The following is a 17,590-nucleotide window of genomic DNA, read 5'->3' on the forward strand; positions in this document are numbered from 1 at the left end:
AAAATTCAGAGGGGAAACATGGCGTCAGAAGTAACGGAGCAGACCCATCCTTAGACAAAGGAAAGGCTAGTCTGCTACTGTTTACCTCTGTGTGGGCGGAGTAAACCTGAGTCGGGAGAAAAAGGAGCCCCGTTTTCAAGCGGGAGGGAAGGGGCGGTTCCGGGGCGAGCTGTGATTGGCAGGGTCCGAGAGGGGCGGTCCCGGTCTTGCCCCGCCTCCCTCTTTGCACGCCCCGCGCTCTGATCTTCGCCCCGAGGCGGGGACTCCGGACTCCAGACTTTCTGCGCCACGGAGGGAGATGGAGGGCTTCTCGGGACGCCGGGCTCTGGTGACGGGGGCGGGCAAAGGTACCGGCCAGGGGTCTCCGGCCTGAAAGCAGCGGCCCCCGCGCACCCTCTCCGGCCATTTAAGAGGCATTTCCTTACTCCTTTTTGCAGGGATCGGCCGGGCTGTGGCGGTGGCGCTGAGCCGTGCCGGGGCCCAGGTGGTCGCGCTGAGCCGGACCCAGGCGGATCTCGACCACCTGCAAAAGGAGGTAGTCCTTCTTCAGTGCCTCTTTCAGAAAAGCTCGTGTAGGGTCGTCAAGCTTCTGAGAGGGCTCTTACTGGCTGGGGTTGCCCACACTCATGCTCTCACCTCTCCACCAGCTGATCCCTGATCCTATATGGATAGCTGATCTTCATGAAGACCCGGTGCTGAGAAAAGCTTCACTTGCTGAATTTCTTATCACTACCTACACTATTCAGGGTGTAGGAGCATTACTGAGAAACAATGTGATAGCTGGGGGGCGGGGGCGGTGATTATCTGCCTGCACAGTTCTGTCTTCCATGCAATCCTTGTGATATTTTTACCTGTGGCACTATTTGTGTGATTATTATTAATGTAGGGTACAAAATGTGAAATGCACGTTCCAGCTTGTGTAGATCTTACATAGAATCTTACGAGTTGGAAAGGAGCACAAAGATCATAATTCTAAGCCAACCCCGGTAATGCAGGAATCTTTTGCCCAACCTGGGTCTCAAACCCACGACGCTGAGATTAAGAGTCTCATGCTTTCTACCAACTGAGCTATCCCTCATCCAAGATGTTACATTCTCATATGAGATGCAGACGATGTCACACACACTTGTGTAAAAGTGCCCCTAATGATACAGAATTAATTTCAGGGTGAAGATAGGATCTGACAACCCTAATCTTGAACCATCAACCACATACGTCTTCAGCCTATTCTGTGCGTCTGTATATTTGTTGGAAGAACAGGAACTGGGGCACCAGCAGACCCAGATTCTCTTCTGCTCCACTAGTTTAACCCTGATCTCTATCTGTTTTCTCTGTTCTTAGTGCCCTGACATCCAGACGCTATGCATAGACTTAGGAGACTGGGAGGCCACAGAGGCAGCACTGAGCACAGTGGGGGATATTGACCTGTTGGTGAATAATGCTGCTGTAGCACTGCTGCAACCATTCCTACAGGTGACCAAGGAGGCCTTTGACAGGTAATCCCAGACCCGGGGCTACAGGCAGGTTCCCTTGTTGGTATCTGGTGGTTAGGGGAAGAGATGCCTAATTTCACATTGCAAGCTGTCATACAATTATGTGCCTTGCAGATTCTCACTCTGAGCCCTTGAGGCTTTCTGCATCCAATCCTGAAAGATGTGTAATAAAACCTTTATCCTAGATTGATGTTTTCATTTTAATCTGTCCCAGTTTGCCAAATAAAAGAGCTGGCTCACTGAGGCGCCAACCACAACTCTTCCTGCCACTGGAGAGAGGGGCGGAGAGGCTAGTTTTATTTTATCTGCTTGGTTATTGTCAAGGCAGATCCGTTGCTAAAATAAGGGGGTGGTGCTCTGTTTGCAGGTTACAAGTGTTGTCCCTGCATATTTTTGTCCCTAGCAGTAACCTCAAGGCATTGCTGTCTGCTTTGCTTTGCATATTTAATCGGACTTTGCTTTTATGTAGGTCTTTCAATGTCAACCTTCGGGCTGCACTGCATGTCTCCCAGGTGAGAAGTCTGCGCGGTGTTGGGAGGGCAATGCTCACTTCTGAGCAGCCAAGCAAAAGACTCAGAGGCTGGGCTAGTATTCTGGCCTCCCGTAGGAATTCTAGCTCAATCCTATGTATGTTCATTCAGAAGTAAACACTCACAAATAAACAATGGAATTTACTCCCCTAGTAAGTGCACAGGACCACAGCCTTAAGGTGTTAAACATGTAGAGCTTTGAACATGCAGTCACATGCTCCTTCAGGGCTGAGGTACATTAGAACTTCTCCATGTAACTGCTCCTCTGTGCTCAAGGCCTGTCTTTAGTTACAATGGTGATAGTGCACATTAAACCCCAAGCTACAATGTCCTCACCCCTTTATCGGGTGCCATGCGTTTCAGATTGTTGCTCGGAAACTAATTGCCAGGGGAGCGCCGGGTGCAATTGTGAATGTCTCAAGCCAGGCATCTCATCGGGCTCTGACCGATCACACGGTTTACTGTGAGTAAAACTACAAGGTTTTTGCTGCTGTCCTTCCTGCTAAACACAGGTGGAATCTGCAAGCAGTGATTGCAGTGACAACGTTGCCTCAAGCCATGCTTGTTCAAGATGGCCATGGATGAGAGCATGAGGGGCAGGATTGGGGTGTGGGGAGGAGCAGGCAGCAACCCAGGACACTAAATTCTCTTGTTGTGTTGAAGGTTCCACCAAGAGTGCCTTGGATATGCTGACAAAGACAATGGCTCTGGAGCTGGGTCCCCACAAGGTAAGAACTGAACCTTGATGAATTATTATAAGAATGTGAACATCTGGAGTGGAAAAGGCCATGAGAACTATAGTGTAGTCAGAGTAGAGTAAACAGAGGCTAATAGTGGTTGAATCAGGATATATGCCTATGGCAGTGTTGAGGAACCTGTGCCCCCCCCACCAAATGTTGTTAGACTATAATTTCCATCAGTCTCAGTCAACATGGCCACATGGTCAGGGATGATGGGAATTGTAGTCCAAGAACATCTGGGAAGGCCACTTGGTTCACCATCCCTGATGTAGGCCAAAGAGGAAAACTCAGCTGGATCCTGCCCTGAAGGTAATCAGGTTGAATAAGTCAGAATCACGTATATTCCTACATGCCAGTTGGGAAAATCTCTGTCTCTGGAGATTTCTGTTTCTGGACAAGAATGGTTATAAAAGAGGGGGAAGATCTGAAAGCCCCAGCAGGTGTCCTGCTGGCATGTATGGGCTAAGCCTGCATTCATTATGTACTTTCCTGTCCTTGCTTTTTCAAGATTCGGGTGAACAGTGTGAACCCCACAGTGGTCATGACGGACATGGGCCGCCTCAACTGGACTGATCCCCAGAAAGCTGGACCTATGATTAGCCGCATCCCATTGGGGAAATTTGCAGGTAACTTGAAGCATCAGTTTCCCACGAGGAGCGCAAGTGGGGGCCTCTGTAGCTTTGGAAACCTAGTAGAAAAGAGAGGAGCATGGCAGCCTCCTCTGAGTAACATGGAACAGTTGAGATTGCCTCTGACTTCCCCCAAAATACCCTGCTTCCACTGGCCTAAAGGGATTGTGTCTCAAAATGAAGGAGGATTACTTACCATTTAAGATCATGGCAAATGGGCATCCCTCCAGGGACAGGCAAAACTGCTATTTCCCCTTTTCCTGATAGACAGGTAGCTAGTCAGTACGTGCAGTAGTCAGTAGTCAGGAGAGTGCAGTTCTCACACAGCGGCTATACTTCCCCTGTCCTGTATGGATTTGCTTGAAAAGCACACAATCCGTTGAAAACTGCCTTGGGAGAAATCACATGCAGGAGTCCTATCACATGTATAACTGGTTGACAGACTCCAGTTAGTATCTGCCAGAGAGAACAGTCTTGGGACGGGGCTACAGTACATGTGGAAGTGCAAGGATGGGGAAGATCTTGTTAGGAGTGTGAGGCATTTCATGCACCTCTGAAAGCCCAAGGGGATTCCGTGGACTTGATAGCCTAGAGCTGCCTCTGGTCTATCTATTATTACAGAGGTGGACGATGTGGTGAACAGCATCCTCTTCCTGCTGAGCAACCAAAGCAACATGACGACAGGTGCCATGCTGCCAGTTGACGGGGGATTCCTTGCCTGCTAAAATACAGCGTTTGCTTCCGTCTTCCCTGTGTGATTTTTCCCCCTACTGAGTCATCCGGAACAGACTGAGACGTGGAATGAAATTCTGTGGAACATGGATGGGGAACTTGCCGCAACTCTAGATCTTCATGGGCCCCAGCTCCCATCAGCCCGGCCAATAACCAGGGATGACGGAAGTTGTGGCCACCGAGAGAGAGACCAAGTGGGAGGTCCCATTAGTGGATGCATGCGGAAAGTGAGGGCTGTAGGATGCTTGCTTCTGCCGCTGACCCTGAACAAATCACACTTCCTTACTTATGGAGAAATGTTTATTGTATAAAATAAGAGGTGTTCAGCTCATCACTCTACACGATGATTAAAAACTGGACCCGTCTCCATCACAACCCCTCCAAAGCTCTCCCTGCTCCACCCCCCAGTCCATCCCACCTGACAAAAGGAAGGGGTTGGCCATAACCCTTTCCACCTGCATCATCTTTGATCTTACAGAAAGGTTCCTGCCATCTGGCCCTGTCCTGCTCAGGCCGGACAAGGTAAAGAGGCCTTCCTCCAACTCTCCATCTTTGGGAGAGCTGATGGTCTGTAAAACCAGCTGAGGAGCAGCACACAGGCTGATATCCTGAAAGGCAAAGGCAGCTTGGGATGGCACAGAGCTGCACTGATCATTTAGCTTTGCTAGTGTCTCGTGCAAATAAAGCACTATAAAGGCTGCTTCTTCAACCTGTGTCCCGTTTGTCTTTCCCTGCCCCAGCTGGGGTTTGTTACCTGCTCCTGCCACAATGCTCTAGCACCAATAGAAGTAGTAATAAAGGGCTGGGCTTTCCATTCACGCATTACCCCCCACCCCCGGCATGGAGACACGGGGAGCATGCACCTCCCACCGCTCCGCCCTGGGGGTGGGACAGCATTGAGCTCCTCCTCCTCCCATGCGGCCCTTTTACATCGACACAGACGTTAAATCAAAGAGACATTTAAAAAACACTGACTTCGTACATGATGAAGGGCCCCGCCTCTCCCCTTGCGGGAACACCCAGCGAACGCTTCCTCCTGGCACATACAAGGAGGAGACACCCATAACATGCTGAACTCAGACGCCCTTAGAACACGGTGCACTTCTTGCCAGGCTTCTTCACGGGGGGAGGACAGAGCACAGCACGGATGGCTTCATCAAAGACAGTCTTGAGGCCACGCTGTGTAAGGGCAGAACACTCTAGGTACTTGACTGAACCTGGAGGAATTCAGAAGACAACATGACTTAGGGAGAGTTGCGATTTCTCTGCTTCCCCTTCAGATCCTTAAACCTTGATTATAAAATTCTTTTTTCAGGGGGAAGCAAGGTTCTAGTGCACATGATAGACAAAAAGATGGAAAACCACAGAAGCTAACACTTCTAATTGTTGGGAGAATGCTGTGTCCCCCTCAGTTCACCATTGCTTCCTGTAGCCCCCGCTTCCAAGACTCACCAATTTCCCTGGCCATAGCTAGACCTTGAGGGTAGGTAATGGGAGCCAGCTTCTTGTCACGCAGCCTCTCAATGGTGTCCTTGTCATCCCTCAGATCCAGCTTGGTGCCCACCAAAATGATTGGTGTGTTGGGGCAGTGATGTCGAACTTCTGGGTACCACTGAAAATGAGAAGCAAGGGAGTGAATATCCTTGACGGCAGAAGTTACTGTGCGCTAGAAGCAAAATGGTACCCAAGGATAGGTGGCCCTTCTGGCTCTTTGCTTTGCCAAAGATGCCTGGGAGACGCCTTTAGGAAAATATCCTGATTCTACTTCACTGACTTTTAATCCTGTCCTTGAGGCATCACTCATGTGCTTTGGGCAGCAAGATGAAAGGCACCCTCTGCCAATCTGTGGCTAGGCTGCTACGAACAGGCCTACCTCTTGGTAGTCACTTCCGCATTCTTAAGAGAAAGCCTCTTACCTTGGCTCGGACGTTTTCAAAGGAAGCTGGGCTCACCAGTGAGAAGCAAATCAGGAAAACATCCTGCAAGGATACAAGCAGGATACATGACGAGGGTGGTATGTAACTTCTGATGAAACAACAAGTGTAGGAAATGCATCTTGTGCACCTGCAAGCTCTTTGTGTCCCAATACTGTCCTCTCAATTTAGCCCCCGCCCCAAAATACCAGATTTCACAAAAGGGATGTGTAATATTGGCTTAATTTTTTATTGAACTGACTGAAGATTTCTCTCATGGTCACGTAATTCAAACTTGTTTGTCACAGAAAGAACATGGAATGCATTTGTGCATAGTCTACAAGAGTACTGCCTAGTTTGGTAGACGTGGAGGGGCCTTTCTCTAAAAGGAGATATAATCCGACTCCACTTGTGGAGGGGCAGCCTCATCACTTACCGTCTGTGGGTAGGAAAGAGGCCTTAGCCTGTCATAGTCTTCTTGTCCTGCTGTATCCCACAGTCCCAGGTTTACTGGCTTCCCATCTACCATGACGTTGGCAGAATAATTATCAAACCTGGAGGGGGAAATGTTCCATCAGCAACAGAGAATCACTCTCTACTCCACCATCACAGGTCACACCCTCAGTATCACAGTGCGATCCTATACATATCTACTCCCATTGAGCAATTCAGATTACTCCCAAATAGGTGGGTTTCAGATTGCAACCTTAATTCCATGCTAGATTAATTGTGCTGGAATACTTCCTACTAACTACTTCTCTCTTCTAAAGCAGTAACTATTCACTACACATTTTAGAGCATCGCCTCAATCACATAGCTTTATTTCTTCCTCCACCACACTTAAATCACATCTGTTGTCTAACCTAATCATGCCTGAAAAGTAGTAGCACAGTCTCTTCTTCTACCTCCCTACCCCTGCCCCTGGCTGTCTTTATTAAAAATATTATTTTCCTCCCATAACGTTTGTTCTTTTTGTTTTTATATAGTGAAATAGCTCTGTTTAGTAATGTTAAACCCCATTAATTTAAAAAGCCCTCAGGAGAAACAGGCACTGATAATGAGAGGCATTTAGGAGGGGCGATTAACATCAGCAGCCCCACTGTAAAAGCTGTCTTAGGACAACCTGCAAGCAGGACACTTTTCAATGATGTCAGAAGGGCCATTTGCTGAATGGGGAAATAAGAAAGATCACAGCCATAGTGGTGGGCATTCCAGGATTATATATTAAGTGATCTGTTGAACTTCCCTTTTAATTCTGCTTCCAGTTGAGAGCAGAAAAGCAATGCCTCAGGAATGTTAAAGCGTGCTAGAGCAGAAGTAACCTGAGTTAATCTGTATATTACATTTCAGTAAGTTACTCAACAGGCAACCTGTACAGAGGTGGAGAATAAGTTTAACACCAACCCTTTCTCTGTTACTTTCCAAGCGAAAGAAGGGTAGAAGCATGTAAATGATATGACTCTAGTGAACATTTCCCATAGTGCTATTATTCTTAAGCACAATTGTCAGGGGCTCAGGAGCAGGAGCACAGGGGAGAGAGGAAATGGAGAGCGAAGGGGAAGAATCCGAGGGCAGCGTAGGGGAGTATGACAGTGGCCCGAGAGATTCCATGAGCTTCTCCAGCGAATCAGAAGATTCCCAGAAGCGGGCGCCGATGGTCAGGGCAAGGGGGGTCCCAGGGGGAACGCACCAGAAACAAGGAGCCAGCGGGGAACCCCGAAGCAGCAGCGGGGGATCAGGACCAGTTTCCCCACCAGAGCGTAGTGGGGGGGAAGAGTCACATGTGTCAGGGCCAGCGTCTCCTCCAGCGGGGAGAGAAGGTGAGTCAGGGCTGACCACGCCTCCAACGGAGGGGAGGTCAGTTGCAGCTAGCCTCCCTGAAGGGGGAAGCAGTGACAGCAGCAGTGAAACGGTCAGGAGGAAAGTTGCTGGCTGGGCGCGCGCGCCAAGTTCAAATGTACAGGCGCGGGGGACAGCAGGAGACCCGGATGGGGAACCAGCTCCTAAAGCCCGCAGGAGGGAGGGGGAAGGCTCAGGGGATTCAGCGTCAGAAGAGTCTAGAAAGGGCGAGACCCCAACGGACAGGCGGAACCAGAGGCGGAAAGAACAGAGGAAGAGGTGGAGTAAGGCTAGAGTCTTAAACTGGTGTATGGGGGGAGGAGACTCAGACGGAGCATCAGCGGTCTGAAAGTTGAGACGTAGAGCTGCACGCTGTGGTTCTGGAAGTGAAACTGAACTTCAATAAAGACTTTCGTATTTAACAACGAAGTGGCGTTGGTCCTTTGTGAGCTGGGACCTTGGGCAGCTCTGACAACAATCCTTAAGGGATACTATAGCCATCACAACCAGGGCTATTTTACCCAACAAAATTCCACATAAGAAAAGCAGGCATATAGATCATCTGTGATTTTTTTGCTATGTGTGGACACACACTGGAAAACAATGGCTAATTACAGCTTCCCTGCAGATGTGCCTACAGCAAAATACTTCTTTTTATTTTTAAAGTCATTTGTGTTTAACTTTATCCGGTTTAGTAGACTATTGCTCAATTTGTCCCACTTCAAGTGTCCCTAGGAGTCCCAGTTCTTTCAATACCCAGAGTATCAGCATCCCAGTGTGGGACTTCTACAAACCACCATATTATCTTCGCATGCATGTTATCCCACAACTATGTAGTAGAACCTTTATACTCACACAGTGGGGATGTATTCTCCGGGGAAGGCATTTGTCGTGTAGCTGATCAACAGACAGGTCTTCCCCACAGCCCTGAAGAAACGAAAGCAGAGCCGTACAGCATAGACACAACAGGATGGCACGGAGTGGGGCTGAGAGGGGGGAAATGGGGTGCATTTCCCCAATTCTCAGCCACTGGATCAGATCTAGATTTTTGTATAGCTGATCTAGCCTTAACACACCCAAACTTCTTCCTTCAGTGACATTGTTCTATGGGGCAGGAAACACACCTTATACAGCAGGGGTACCCAATGTTCTACACTCATCAGCCCCAGCCAGCTTGGCCATGATCAAGATAACTGGAGTTGTAGTCTGGCAACAACTGGAAAGCTACCCTTCCCTTATAGTGAGATTCTTCACACACTACTAATCTGGGCTCATAATAACCTAAAAAAAACACCCCTCGTTGTTGAGATTAACAGGGTGCAATTGGGTTAAAAAGTGAAAACACAATTAATAGCCAAGGATTTTAAGTTCCAACAGGAAAAACGGTGTTCAACGATCCTGCATTTAAGCTTGCTTTTTGCATACCAAGGATCTCTCAATGGCCCAGCCAGCAAGCACAAAAGCCAAAGGGACAAATTTTCACCCATATGATCTCATGTACATGAGAATACATGTGAAAACCATTTGGTAGGAAACAAATGTATTGCTCTCTACTGTCCTTTCTGTGCAACACACATTAAAAAAAGATGCTTGTGATATAATGTCTGTGGACTGATTCTGTTAAGATCAGCACCAGCATTGTCTAATGGCAAGCCATTGCATAGGGAGAGGTCATGCACCTTGTACCCAGTCACAGCATTCCCTTCCCATGTGCTGGAAATTTCATTTGCATGCTCGCACTTCTGATTCTTAGCCATTTCCCCATTTCACTGGCTCTGGTTTAAATCAGGCAGTGTTGTGTGGTTTTTTTTGTCTTCAGGAGGTACTCAAGAGCACGCAGTACTGGCACCTTTTGTTGTTGTTGTTGTTAAAAAGCGTGGCACTTACTGTAAGAACTTCATGCTGAGTACCAAAACCTATTTTTCTAGGGGGCGGGGAAGCATTGAAAGCAGGAATTGCCAACATCTGCAAACAGGGAGATTATTTTAACTTTTCTTTGAGTAAAGGTCTGAACAGATTGGGTGAGAGGTGCAGTTTGATCATGTTAGAATTATGCACTGCAACGTTTTAATTTATCTTTGTAAGCATGCAGGAAGACAGTCTTCTCATATCAGTGGAGCAATGAGGCACATAAATGGAGATACCCCCAATCAATGGTGGCAGGGAAGTTGGATCACCCAATGCCTTGTGATAAATATCATGTGGCATTTACAGAATGCTTTTTGAGCATTCAAAGTGATTCGTGTGCATCGCCTAAATAATACTAAGAACCCACTGTAAGGTAGGTCAGTGCTATTGGAAGGGGAAGCCAGGGAACCTGAAGCTGAGAGATTGGGGTGGTGGGAGATTGATGCGCTAGGGCAACAATGAGGTGGGGAGGGGAGAAAGAGAGTCAGAAGAGGGCAGACAACCGCCACAAAAATAGCTGACTGTGTTTGAACCAGATCCTCTGTGCTGAAGGGCCAGCTACAGAGTTCACCGCTAAAGTGATGTCTGAACTAGGGGCTCCTGACTTCACACTGCCATTTATCACATCTGTATTGCACCCTTCTTCTAAGGAGCTAAGGGAGCATACCTGATATCACCTCCTCTTTCTCAACCCTATGGGGTAGGATAGGCTGAGACTCTGTGATTTGCCCAACCCGCCCCCAGCAGGGCTTTGAACCCAGGTTTCTGTGTTCCATGACTGACATGCCTTCTACAGCACACTACATGCTGAAGCCCTGGCACCAGGTAAAGGTAAAGGTAAAGGGACCCCTGACCATTAGGTCCAGTCGTGGCCGACTCTGGGGTTGCATGGCTCATCTCGCTTTATTGGCTGAGGGAGCCGGCGTACAGCTTCCAGGTCATGTGGCCAGCATGACTAAGCCGCTTCTGGCGAACCAGAGCAGCACACAGAAACGCCGTTTACCTTCCCGCCAGAGCGGTACCTATTTATCTGCTTGCACTTTGACGTGCTTTCAAACTACTAGGTTGGCAGGAGCAGGGACCGAGCAACAGGAGCTCACCCCGTTGCGGGGATTCGAACCACCAGCCTTCTGATCGGCAAGTCCTGGGCTCCGTGGTTTAACCCACAGCGCCCCCTGCATCCCTACCACCAGGACAGTTCCCTAAATCCCTGAATCCATCTACCAACATAGTTATTTGAGCACAATACTGTATTCCTTTGCTGGCCGGAACATTTGAGGTGGCTGGCAACCATCCTTGGGATTTACCCTGCACCAGGGCTTATTGCTGTCAGCTTGCCAAGCTATCTTCACACATCATCTTGGCTGGTGGCACTTAAACCTGCAAGCTGGGGAATCACGGCATTTGAAACAGCCATGGCTCTGTGCGTGTGTGAGAGAGAATGGCACTCCATCAAGACTGGGTATTTGCCCATCTCTGCCAATCTGCAGGGCGGTCATATCATCTTAGGATTCAAAGAAGGAAACACACCTTATCTCAGCCCGCCTCGCTGAATCGGTGTCAGAGCCCTATCGCAATAAAAGCAGCCGCCCCGCTCCTCGATCCAGCTGTGTGTATGTGCGCGGGAGAGGCGGGGAGGCGTTGTGCCAAAGGGAAGGCGAAGGGCTTTCATAAAGGCTCCCACCAAACCACATGGCGATGCTAAGTGCGGAAACCCGGAGGACGAACAGAGGGGCAGATCAGAAGCGTGGGGTGGGTGGAAGCCTTCCCTGGAGACCCTAGGAGCCAACTCCTAGGGGACCGAGGTCCCTTCGCCCCCGCCCCCATAAAATATTTGATGGGGCTCCCCCCCCCAAGTTGACGAGTGTTGCCATTCAAATGGTATGCGTGCGCCCTGTCTTGTGATTGAATACGTGGGGTGGGGCTTACCTGCCCCCCCAATATTTTTATTCAAGTTGGCACCCCTGCTGGAGACTGCAGCAGAAAGGGGGGGCGGCAGCACAGAAGAATGGGGTGGCAGGTATGATCAGGGGCAAAGGCTAGCAAGGCAATGGGGGGGTTCGTAGGGCAACAATAGATGCGTGTGTAAGGGGGCGCGCGCGCAGGCATAGGAAAGCAGGCGCCTCCCCAAGAGGCAGCTAGATGGGCGTGTGCTCAGGTCCCCTCTGCTGGTGGAAACCCACCCCCCTCTTCCCCCAGACCCCCCTCTCCCTTCCAGTGCACCATCCTCTTCCTCTACGCGAGGCGTCGGCGTTCATTCTCCCCCCGCTAGCCCAGAGCCCCACCCTTGAGGTCCCCTGCCGCCTGGGCCGAGCGCCAGCCTCGCCCATCCGCGCCCCCCGACGGCGATGCCTTCCGGCGGCGCTCACCCGTCTCCCACGACCACACACTTGATGGCCTGCATCTAGCCCCGGCAGCGAGACGGGCTGCGATGGCGGCGGCGGCGGCGGGCGCCGGGCTCCGTGTGCCTCGTCTTCTTTGGCGATGGATGCCGCCCGCAGCCGCAGTGAACGAGAGAGAGGGAGGGAGGGAGGAGAGAGAGCGAGCCAGAGAGAGAGAGAGAGAGAGAGAGAGAGAGACCCGGGCGGGGCCAGGGGAGGAGGAGGCAGCAGCGTGGGAGTCCTGTGGCCCCTCCCTGCCACCCCTGGACTCGCGTCGGCGGAGCCGTGTGGAAGAAAGCGGGGCAGAGCAGAGGCACCTTGCAGGAGATGCCCAGATCTTAGGACCCAGCAGGCGCCTAGGGAGCAACCCGCGGTAGCTTAGCAACTGACTGCTGCACTGCCTGGTGGCGCCTGGGACAGCAGCAGCCAGCACCGTCGGCGACGGGGGGGGGGGGGAGATGGTCAGAATCGGGCCCTTTGCAGTCACAGAATCCTAGAACCGGGGAGTTGGAAGGGGGTCCCCGAGGGTCGTCTAGTCCAACCCCCTGCAATGCAGGAATCAGGACTACAGAACCCCTCCAATCCACCTCTGTTTAGAAACTTCCAGCGAAGGAGAGCCCGGTGCCTGCAAAGGCAGCCTCTTCTAGTCTAGTAGTTATTTGTTGCCTGCATTTATGCCCTGCCTTTTTTGCCGAGGTGCTCCAGATCCTGGAAGAACAGGAGTGGAGCCCCGGCTGGGTCACAGCAAGGGTTCGTTCTGGCCTCCCAGTGGCCAGTCAGGCACCCATAAGTAGCCCCATAGCAGGGCATGGCCTCAACAGCATTGGCCCCACTTGTGTTCGAGTGGCAGACTACCACCACCTCCAGCATAGGTGTAGCCAGGGTTTATGGTCTTTTTGGGGGGGCGGGGGAGAACATCAGTTAGTTAAGTATTTTTTATTAATTTACTTTATTTGCCCCCTGTCCCCTTTGGCTACTCCCATGACTTCCAATACATGTTGTCCTCACAACAAGCATGCGAAGTAGGTGAGACTGAGAAAGTGTGGCCCAAGGTCACCCCATGAGAACTTAATGGCTGAATGGAAATTCGAACCCTGGGTTCTCTGGCCCTAACTCCAAGAGGTGGGCAAATATGTGAGGGTGGATGACCATCTGTCATAGATGCTTTAGCTGAGATTGCTGCTGATGGGAGCTGGATCCCAACATTACCTGGAGGACCAGAAGTGCCCTATCCCTGTGGGGAGTCAAACACTGCAGCCACTACATTACCGTAGGGGGTTGGCACCTTTCTGCTGGCATGGCCACTGCACCTTTAAATGTCTACAGCAGTCTGATGCTGCTGTTTATCTTCTGAGTCAGATTGAAGTAATTGTTATGTGTGCACAGTATGGTTATTCTGTTGTGAACCACCCTGTGGCCGCATATAAAGAGTGATACTGACATTCCTTAATAAATAAGCATGCAGGCATTCCGCTACAACAGAAAGGGCTGTGGCTCAGATCTGCTTTGTGTGGAAGAGGTCCAAGATTCGCTCGCTGGCATCCTCACGATAGGGCTGGGAATGTCTTCTGCCTGAAATCCTGGAGAGCTGCTTGCCTGCCAGTGTTGGCAATACTGAGCTACAAGGCTGTGTCTTCATTGCTATTACAGTGATACCTCAGGTTACAGACGCTTCAGGTTACAGACTCCGCTAACCCAGAAATAGAACCTCGGGTTAAGAACTTTGCTTCAGGATGAGAACAGAAATTGTGCGGTAGTGGCACGGCGGCCCCATTAGCGAAAGTGGTACCTCAGGTTAAGAACAGTTTCAGGTTAAGAACAGACCTCCGGAACGAATTAAGTTCTTAACCCGAGGTACCACTGTATAAGAGAATGAGGGAGGCATCCATGGTGAGTTCTGGCACCTCTTTTTCTAGAAAAATAGCACTGGATCATGTAGCCATTAGTGTCTTGAGGCTAAGTGGCAGCCCTAGCCGTGCACTGCAAGTGTAACTCTGTGGCTATGGTCAGTAACTTGTTTTACAGAGCTACTTTGAGGGCATCCTGTCAAATGGGATGAAAGAGGTCAGGTTAGCCCTTATGCCCCATTACTGCAGCAACCAGCCTTTTAGTGCATCTCTGGAGTGGCAGAGGTGGGTCTGGAACTTCCAGTCGTTGGTTTCTCCTAAATTGTGACCTGGTGAGGAATTGTGATTTGAAGCCACAGAGCTCCATCTGGCAGCTATATTAGGGGGTTGGTTAAAAGCCCTGATACATAAACTCAAATGAGCAGCCTAGTGGAGGCAGCTTCCCAGGCATAAGTGCAGAAACACCCAGCCAATTTCCTTGCCCTGGAGGCCAACTCAGGCAAGCACCCCAACTCAACACAAGGAACCGTCTATGCAAATCACCATCTTTCCACAAAGCTGCTGGAAACCCAGGTGCCTGAGAACAGGTAATTGACACCCAGTATGGTGCCATGGTTATAGTGATGGACTAGGGGCTTGGAGACCAGGGTTCAAATCTCCACTCGGCCATGAAGCTCACTCACTGCTTGACCTTGGACCAGCCACTGTCTCTCAGTCTAGCCTACCTAACAGGGTTATTGTGATGATCAAATGGAGAGGGGAAGAACCATGTACACCACCTTGAGCTCCTTGGATGAAATGTAATGATAACTCAGTTCCGGCACCTCTCATGTGGGCGCCATTGCCATTATAAGAGAACAAGGGAAGCATCCATGGTGAGTTCCGGCACCTCTTTTTCTAGAAAAATAGCACTGTGTGTGTGTGTGTACATATAACGTTTTCTCTCAAACTCCACCCAAGAGAACCTATGAAATTATGGCATTCTCAGAGCCTAAGGGGGTGGAGTGGGGGAGCTGAGTTGTGTCTTTAGGATTGAAAATAGATTTGCCAACCATAGTTGCTGCTTGCTGCATCCATGGGGGGCACATTTCTTCTGATCTTTGCTATATAACTTCCTATCAAAGTCATGGTCTAGCAGTGAAGAGCAAGTTCAGGAAACCAATGTAGTTCTCTGGATAGCAGCCAAGCTGTGACCTGAGAGATGCAAAGCTAATTTCAACCATGTGTCTCCAGGCAAGTAATCATGTCTCTCCAGGGGCACCATTTTTTGGGGGGGTTGCCCCCTATAACTCTTAGACCATATGCGATTATATTTCCAGCCAATGTACTGGTTTTATACATGGAGTATTATAAGCAAGTTGAAAGGCCTTTGTACCAGCTATGCCTGTTTATTTTGCTTTATGTAGAAAACCCTTTGTTTTAATGCTGTTACTGTTTAAACTGTATGTTCTTTTCGTGCAGCCCTTGCTAGGGCAGTGAATAAATAAATGCAAAGGTATTTGTTAGAAAGTATATTTGATTAATTTTTTTTTTATCTTGTGCATGTTTAATCGCGTAATGGCAACTTTTGTGTGCATTTAAAGTGTGACACGAGGCTCAAAGTCACTTTTAGTGTCATATATGACTACTCATCAGTTGCCACCCGCACATTACGGAAACCTCAAATTGGCACTGAGATTTAGTAAAATAGCTGAAGATGGTTGCTGATTTGCTGCCCCTTTCGATTAGCTCCCCAAAATGCAGGACAAGCCTAAGAGGGAACAAATTTCTGCTTTCCCACAGAATCAGTCAGATCCCATTAAACACCCATGCAAGGATTTTATTTTTTTTAAGAGTCTGCCTCATAAAACCTGACGCCTGGGGCACTGTAGATGTGTGCATGGGGGAAGGGATGTCCTTGCCATTGGGCAGAGGGTTGCAGGGTACTGATTACTCCAGACAGACATGAGCAAACAGCACTCAGGTTTCCTCCCAAACCATATAAACAAAGCTTTGAAAGAGCAAGAATAAACTAGGGTAGCTTTGTCCTTTTTCTCACCCCGCTGCCTTCGCAAACACTCTTCTCTAGCTGAGCTGTGTCCTTTCTGTCGCCAGCCATGTTGTTTTTCGTATAAGCAGGAGGACACAGTGTTAGTGAAGGCAGAAAAAGGGGCAGATGCTTGAAATCCCACCTCAGGCACATGCAATTCTCAAGCACTATTAAACCCACCACCAATAGATCATCCCTAAAACGGTAAGAAACTTGAAAAGCTACTGAAGATGTACAAAACTTTACAATTATATCCTCATAGAGTACATCTCCCACAAGGAAGCCACAGCCGTTGGCTAATAATATTCAGGGAAGTTTTTAATGTGTGATATTTTAGTGTATTTTTGGTTTCTATGGAAGCCGCCCAGAGTGGCTGGGGAAACCCAGCCAGATGGGCGGGGTACAAATAATAAATTATTATTATTATTATTATTATTATTATTATTATTATTATTATTAGCCAAGAAAAACTAAGCAGGCCTTGACCTCTTAAAAGACCCTGTGTTAACAAGATTTAAGTTCAGGCCATCTTCATACAATGCGTTTCATATTTTAACAGGGGCTTGGAAGAGAAGAGATAAAATATTTCCTTTAGAAATCAGTTTTGGATTTCTGCCAGTTTTGGGGAAATGGAAAGTGTAAGAGATGAGTGGTATTGCTTCCCCATACAAATGGTGGCAACAATCTGAAAAGAAACAAAATTATTTCGGCACACAATTTGTATTATTGGAAGCTGCAAACACACACACACTACTGTGAAGTTTGGTGAATATTCCAGACTATAGGAGGGGGATTTTGCCTCCTCCTCAAAACCCACTGAGCATTATTATTATTATTATTAAAATTTGTATACCATTCTTCACCTGAAGATCACAGGGTGTTTCATAATAGTATATAAATGAGCTACTTCATTTTTGTAGCGTGTATGAAGGGTGGGTCTTGTCTGCATGGCACAGGAAGCCAAACCTTTGCATAGTGAGAGATGGCAAGAGTGTGTAGCTCTTGGAGAGGAGCTCACAGTTGCTGTATTCCTCCCTGGTGCTTTTAGCTGCTGTGCTGAGCTAAGCCAAGATGTGTCATCTGAACCGGGGGCTTGTGGTTAAGTAGCCTCATCACTAACCACAGTTCAGACGATATGCTAAACCAAACATTAGCTGAGCTCAGTGCAGTTTGGCAACATAAAGGAAAAGGGAGAAGTAAAGCAGCTGAAAGCTTTTCCCTGGGGAGACTGCATGGTCTCGCTAAGCTAAGGTTTGGCTTAGCGCGTCTTGCGAACCAGGCCATTGTCAAATTATACATAAGCAACAGCGTCACAGTTATATGTGAAAAGACACATAAAATGAACATTGGTCTGTGCACAAACCGGCCCTTGAACTGGAGCAAAAGTAGAAACATTTCATTTTTATCCTGCCTTTAAAGCTAGAATAATAAATGAACACCAAGCTTGCCACTCCCATGAAAGGAACACAGCAAATTTGCCCCATCCTTGCCCCATTAGGCCACTCAAACCTGTACCACTTTCAGGCCAAGGAAATAATGCACCCGCAGC

The 17,590-nt window shown here is 48.9% G+C and overlaps 2 protein-coding genes across 2 annotated transcripts; one reads left to right on the forward strand and one right to left on the reverse strand.

Moving 5' to 3' along the window:
• The first annotated feature begins 92 nt into the window (after nucleotides 1-92).
• Nucleotides 93-4,833, forward strand: DCXR (dicarbonyl and L-xylulose reductase). Its single transcript, XM_083598356.1, has 8 exons — nucleotides 93-347; nucleotides 438-535; nucleotides 1,342-1,496; nucleotides 1,963-2,005; nucleotides 2,387-2,486; nucleotides 2,687-2,751; nucleotides 3,272-3,389; nucleotides 4,014-4,833. The coding sequence occupies exons 1-8, from the start codon at nucleotides 299-301 to the stop codon at nucleotides 4,115-4,117; spliced, it is 732 nt and encodes a 243-aa protein (XP_083454482.1). The 5' UTR covers nucleotides 93-298; the 3' UTR covers nucleotides 4,118-4,833.
• On the reverse strand, nucleotides 4,407-12,513 carry RAC3 (Rac family small GTPase 3). The gene is made up of 6 exons (XM_083598357.1): nucleotides 12,154-12,513; nucleotides 8,732-8,803; nucleotides 6,474-6,591; nucleotides 6,041-6,103; nucleotides 5,577-5,736; nucleotides 4,407-5,341 (listed from the first exon to the last, which is right to left on the reverse strand). The coding sequence occupies exons 1-6, from the start codon at nucleotides 12,186-12,188 to the stop codon at nucleotides 5,211-5,213; spliced, it is 579 nt and encodes a 192-aa protein (XP_083454483.1). The 5' UTR covers nucleotides 12,189-12,513; the 3' UTR covers nucleotides 4,407-5,210.
• Nucleotides 12,514-17,590: the final 5,077 nt, after the last annotated feature.

The sequence above is a fragment of the Podarcis filfolensis genome (assembly GCF_964270895.1).
Source record: "Podarcis filfolensis genome assembly, chromosome: 2".
Taxonomy (NCBI): Eukaryota; Metazoa; Chordata; class Lepidosauria; order Squamata; family Lacertidae; genus Podarcis; species Podarcis filfolensis.

Coding starts and splice junctions, on each gene's coding strand:
- RAC3 (XM_083598357.1), bottom strand. CDS start 12,188: ATGCAGGCCATCAAGTGTGTGGTCGTGGGAGACGG. Junction 6,592..8,731: donor GGAGAATACATCCCCACTGT/GTGAGTATAAAG, acceptor TTCCCCCTCCAG/GTTTGATAATTATTCTGCCA. Junction 5,342..5,576: donor AGCTATGGCCAGGGAAATTG/GTGAGTCTTGGA, acceptor GAATTCCTCCAG/GTTCAGTCAAGTACCTAGAG.
- DCXR (XM_083598356.1), top strand. CDS start 299: ATGGAGGGCTTCTCGGGACGCCGGGCTCTGGTGACGGGGGCGGGCAAA. Junction 348..437: donor GGTGACGGGGGCGGGCAAAG/GTACCGGCCAGG, acceptor TCCTTTTTGCAG/GGATCGGCCGGGCTGTGGCG. Junction 2,752..3,271: donor TGGAGCTGGGTCCCCACAAG/GTAAGAACTGAA, acceptor TGCTTTTTCAAG/ATTCGGGTGAACAGTGTGAA.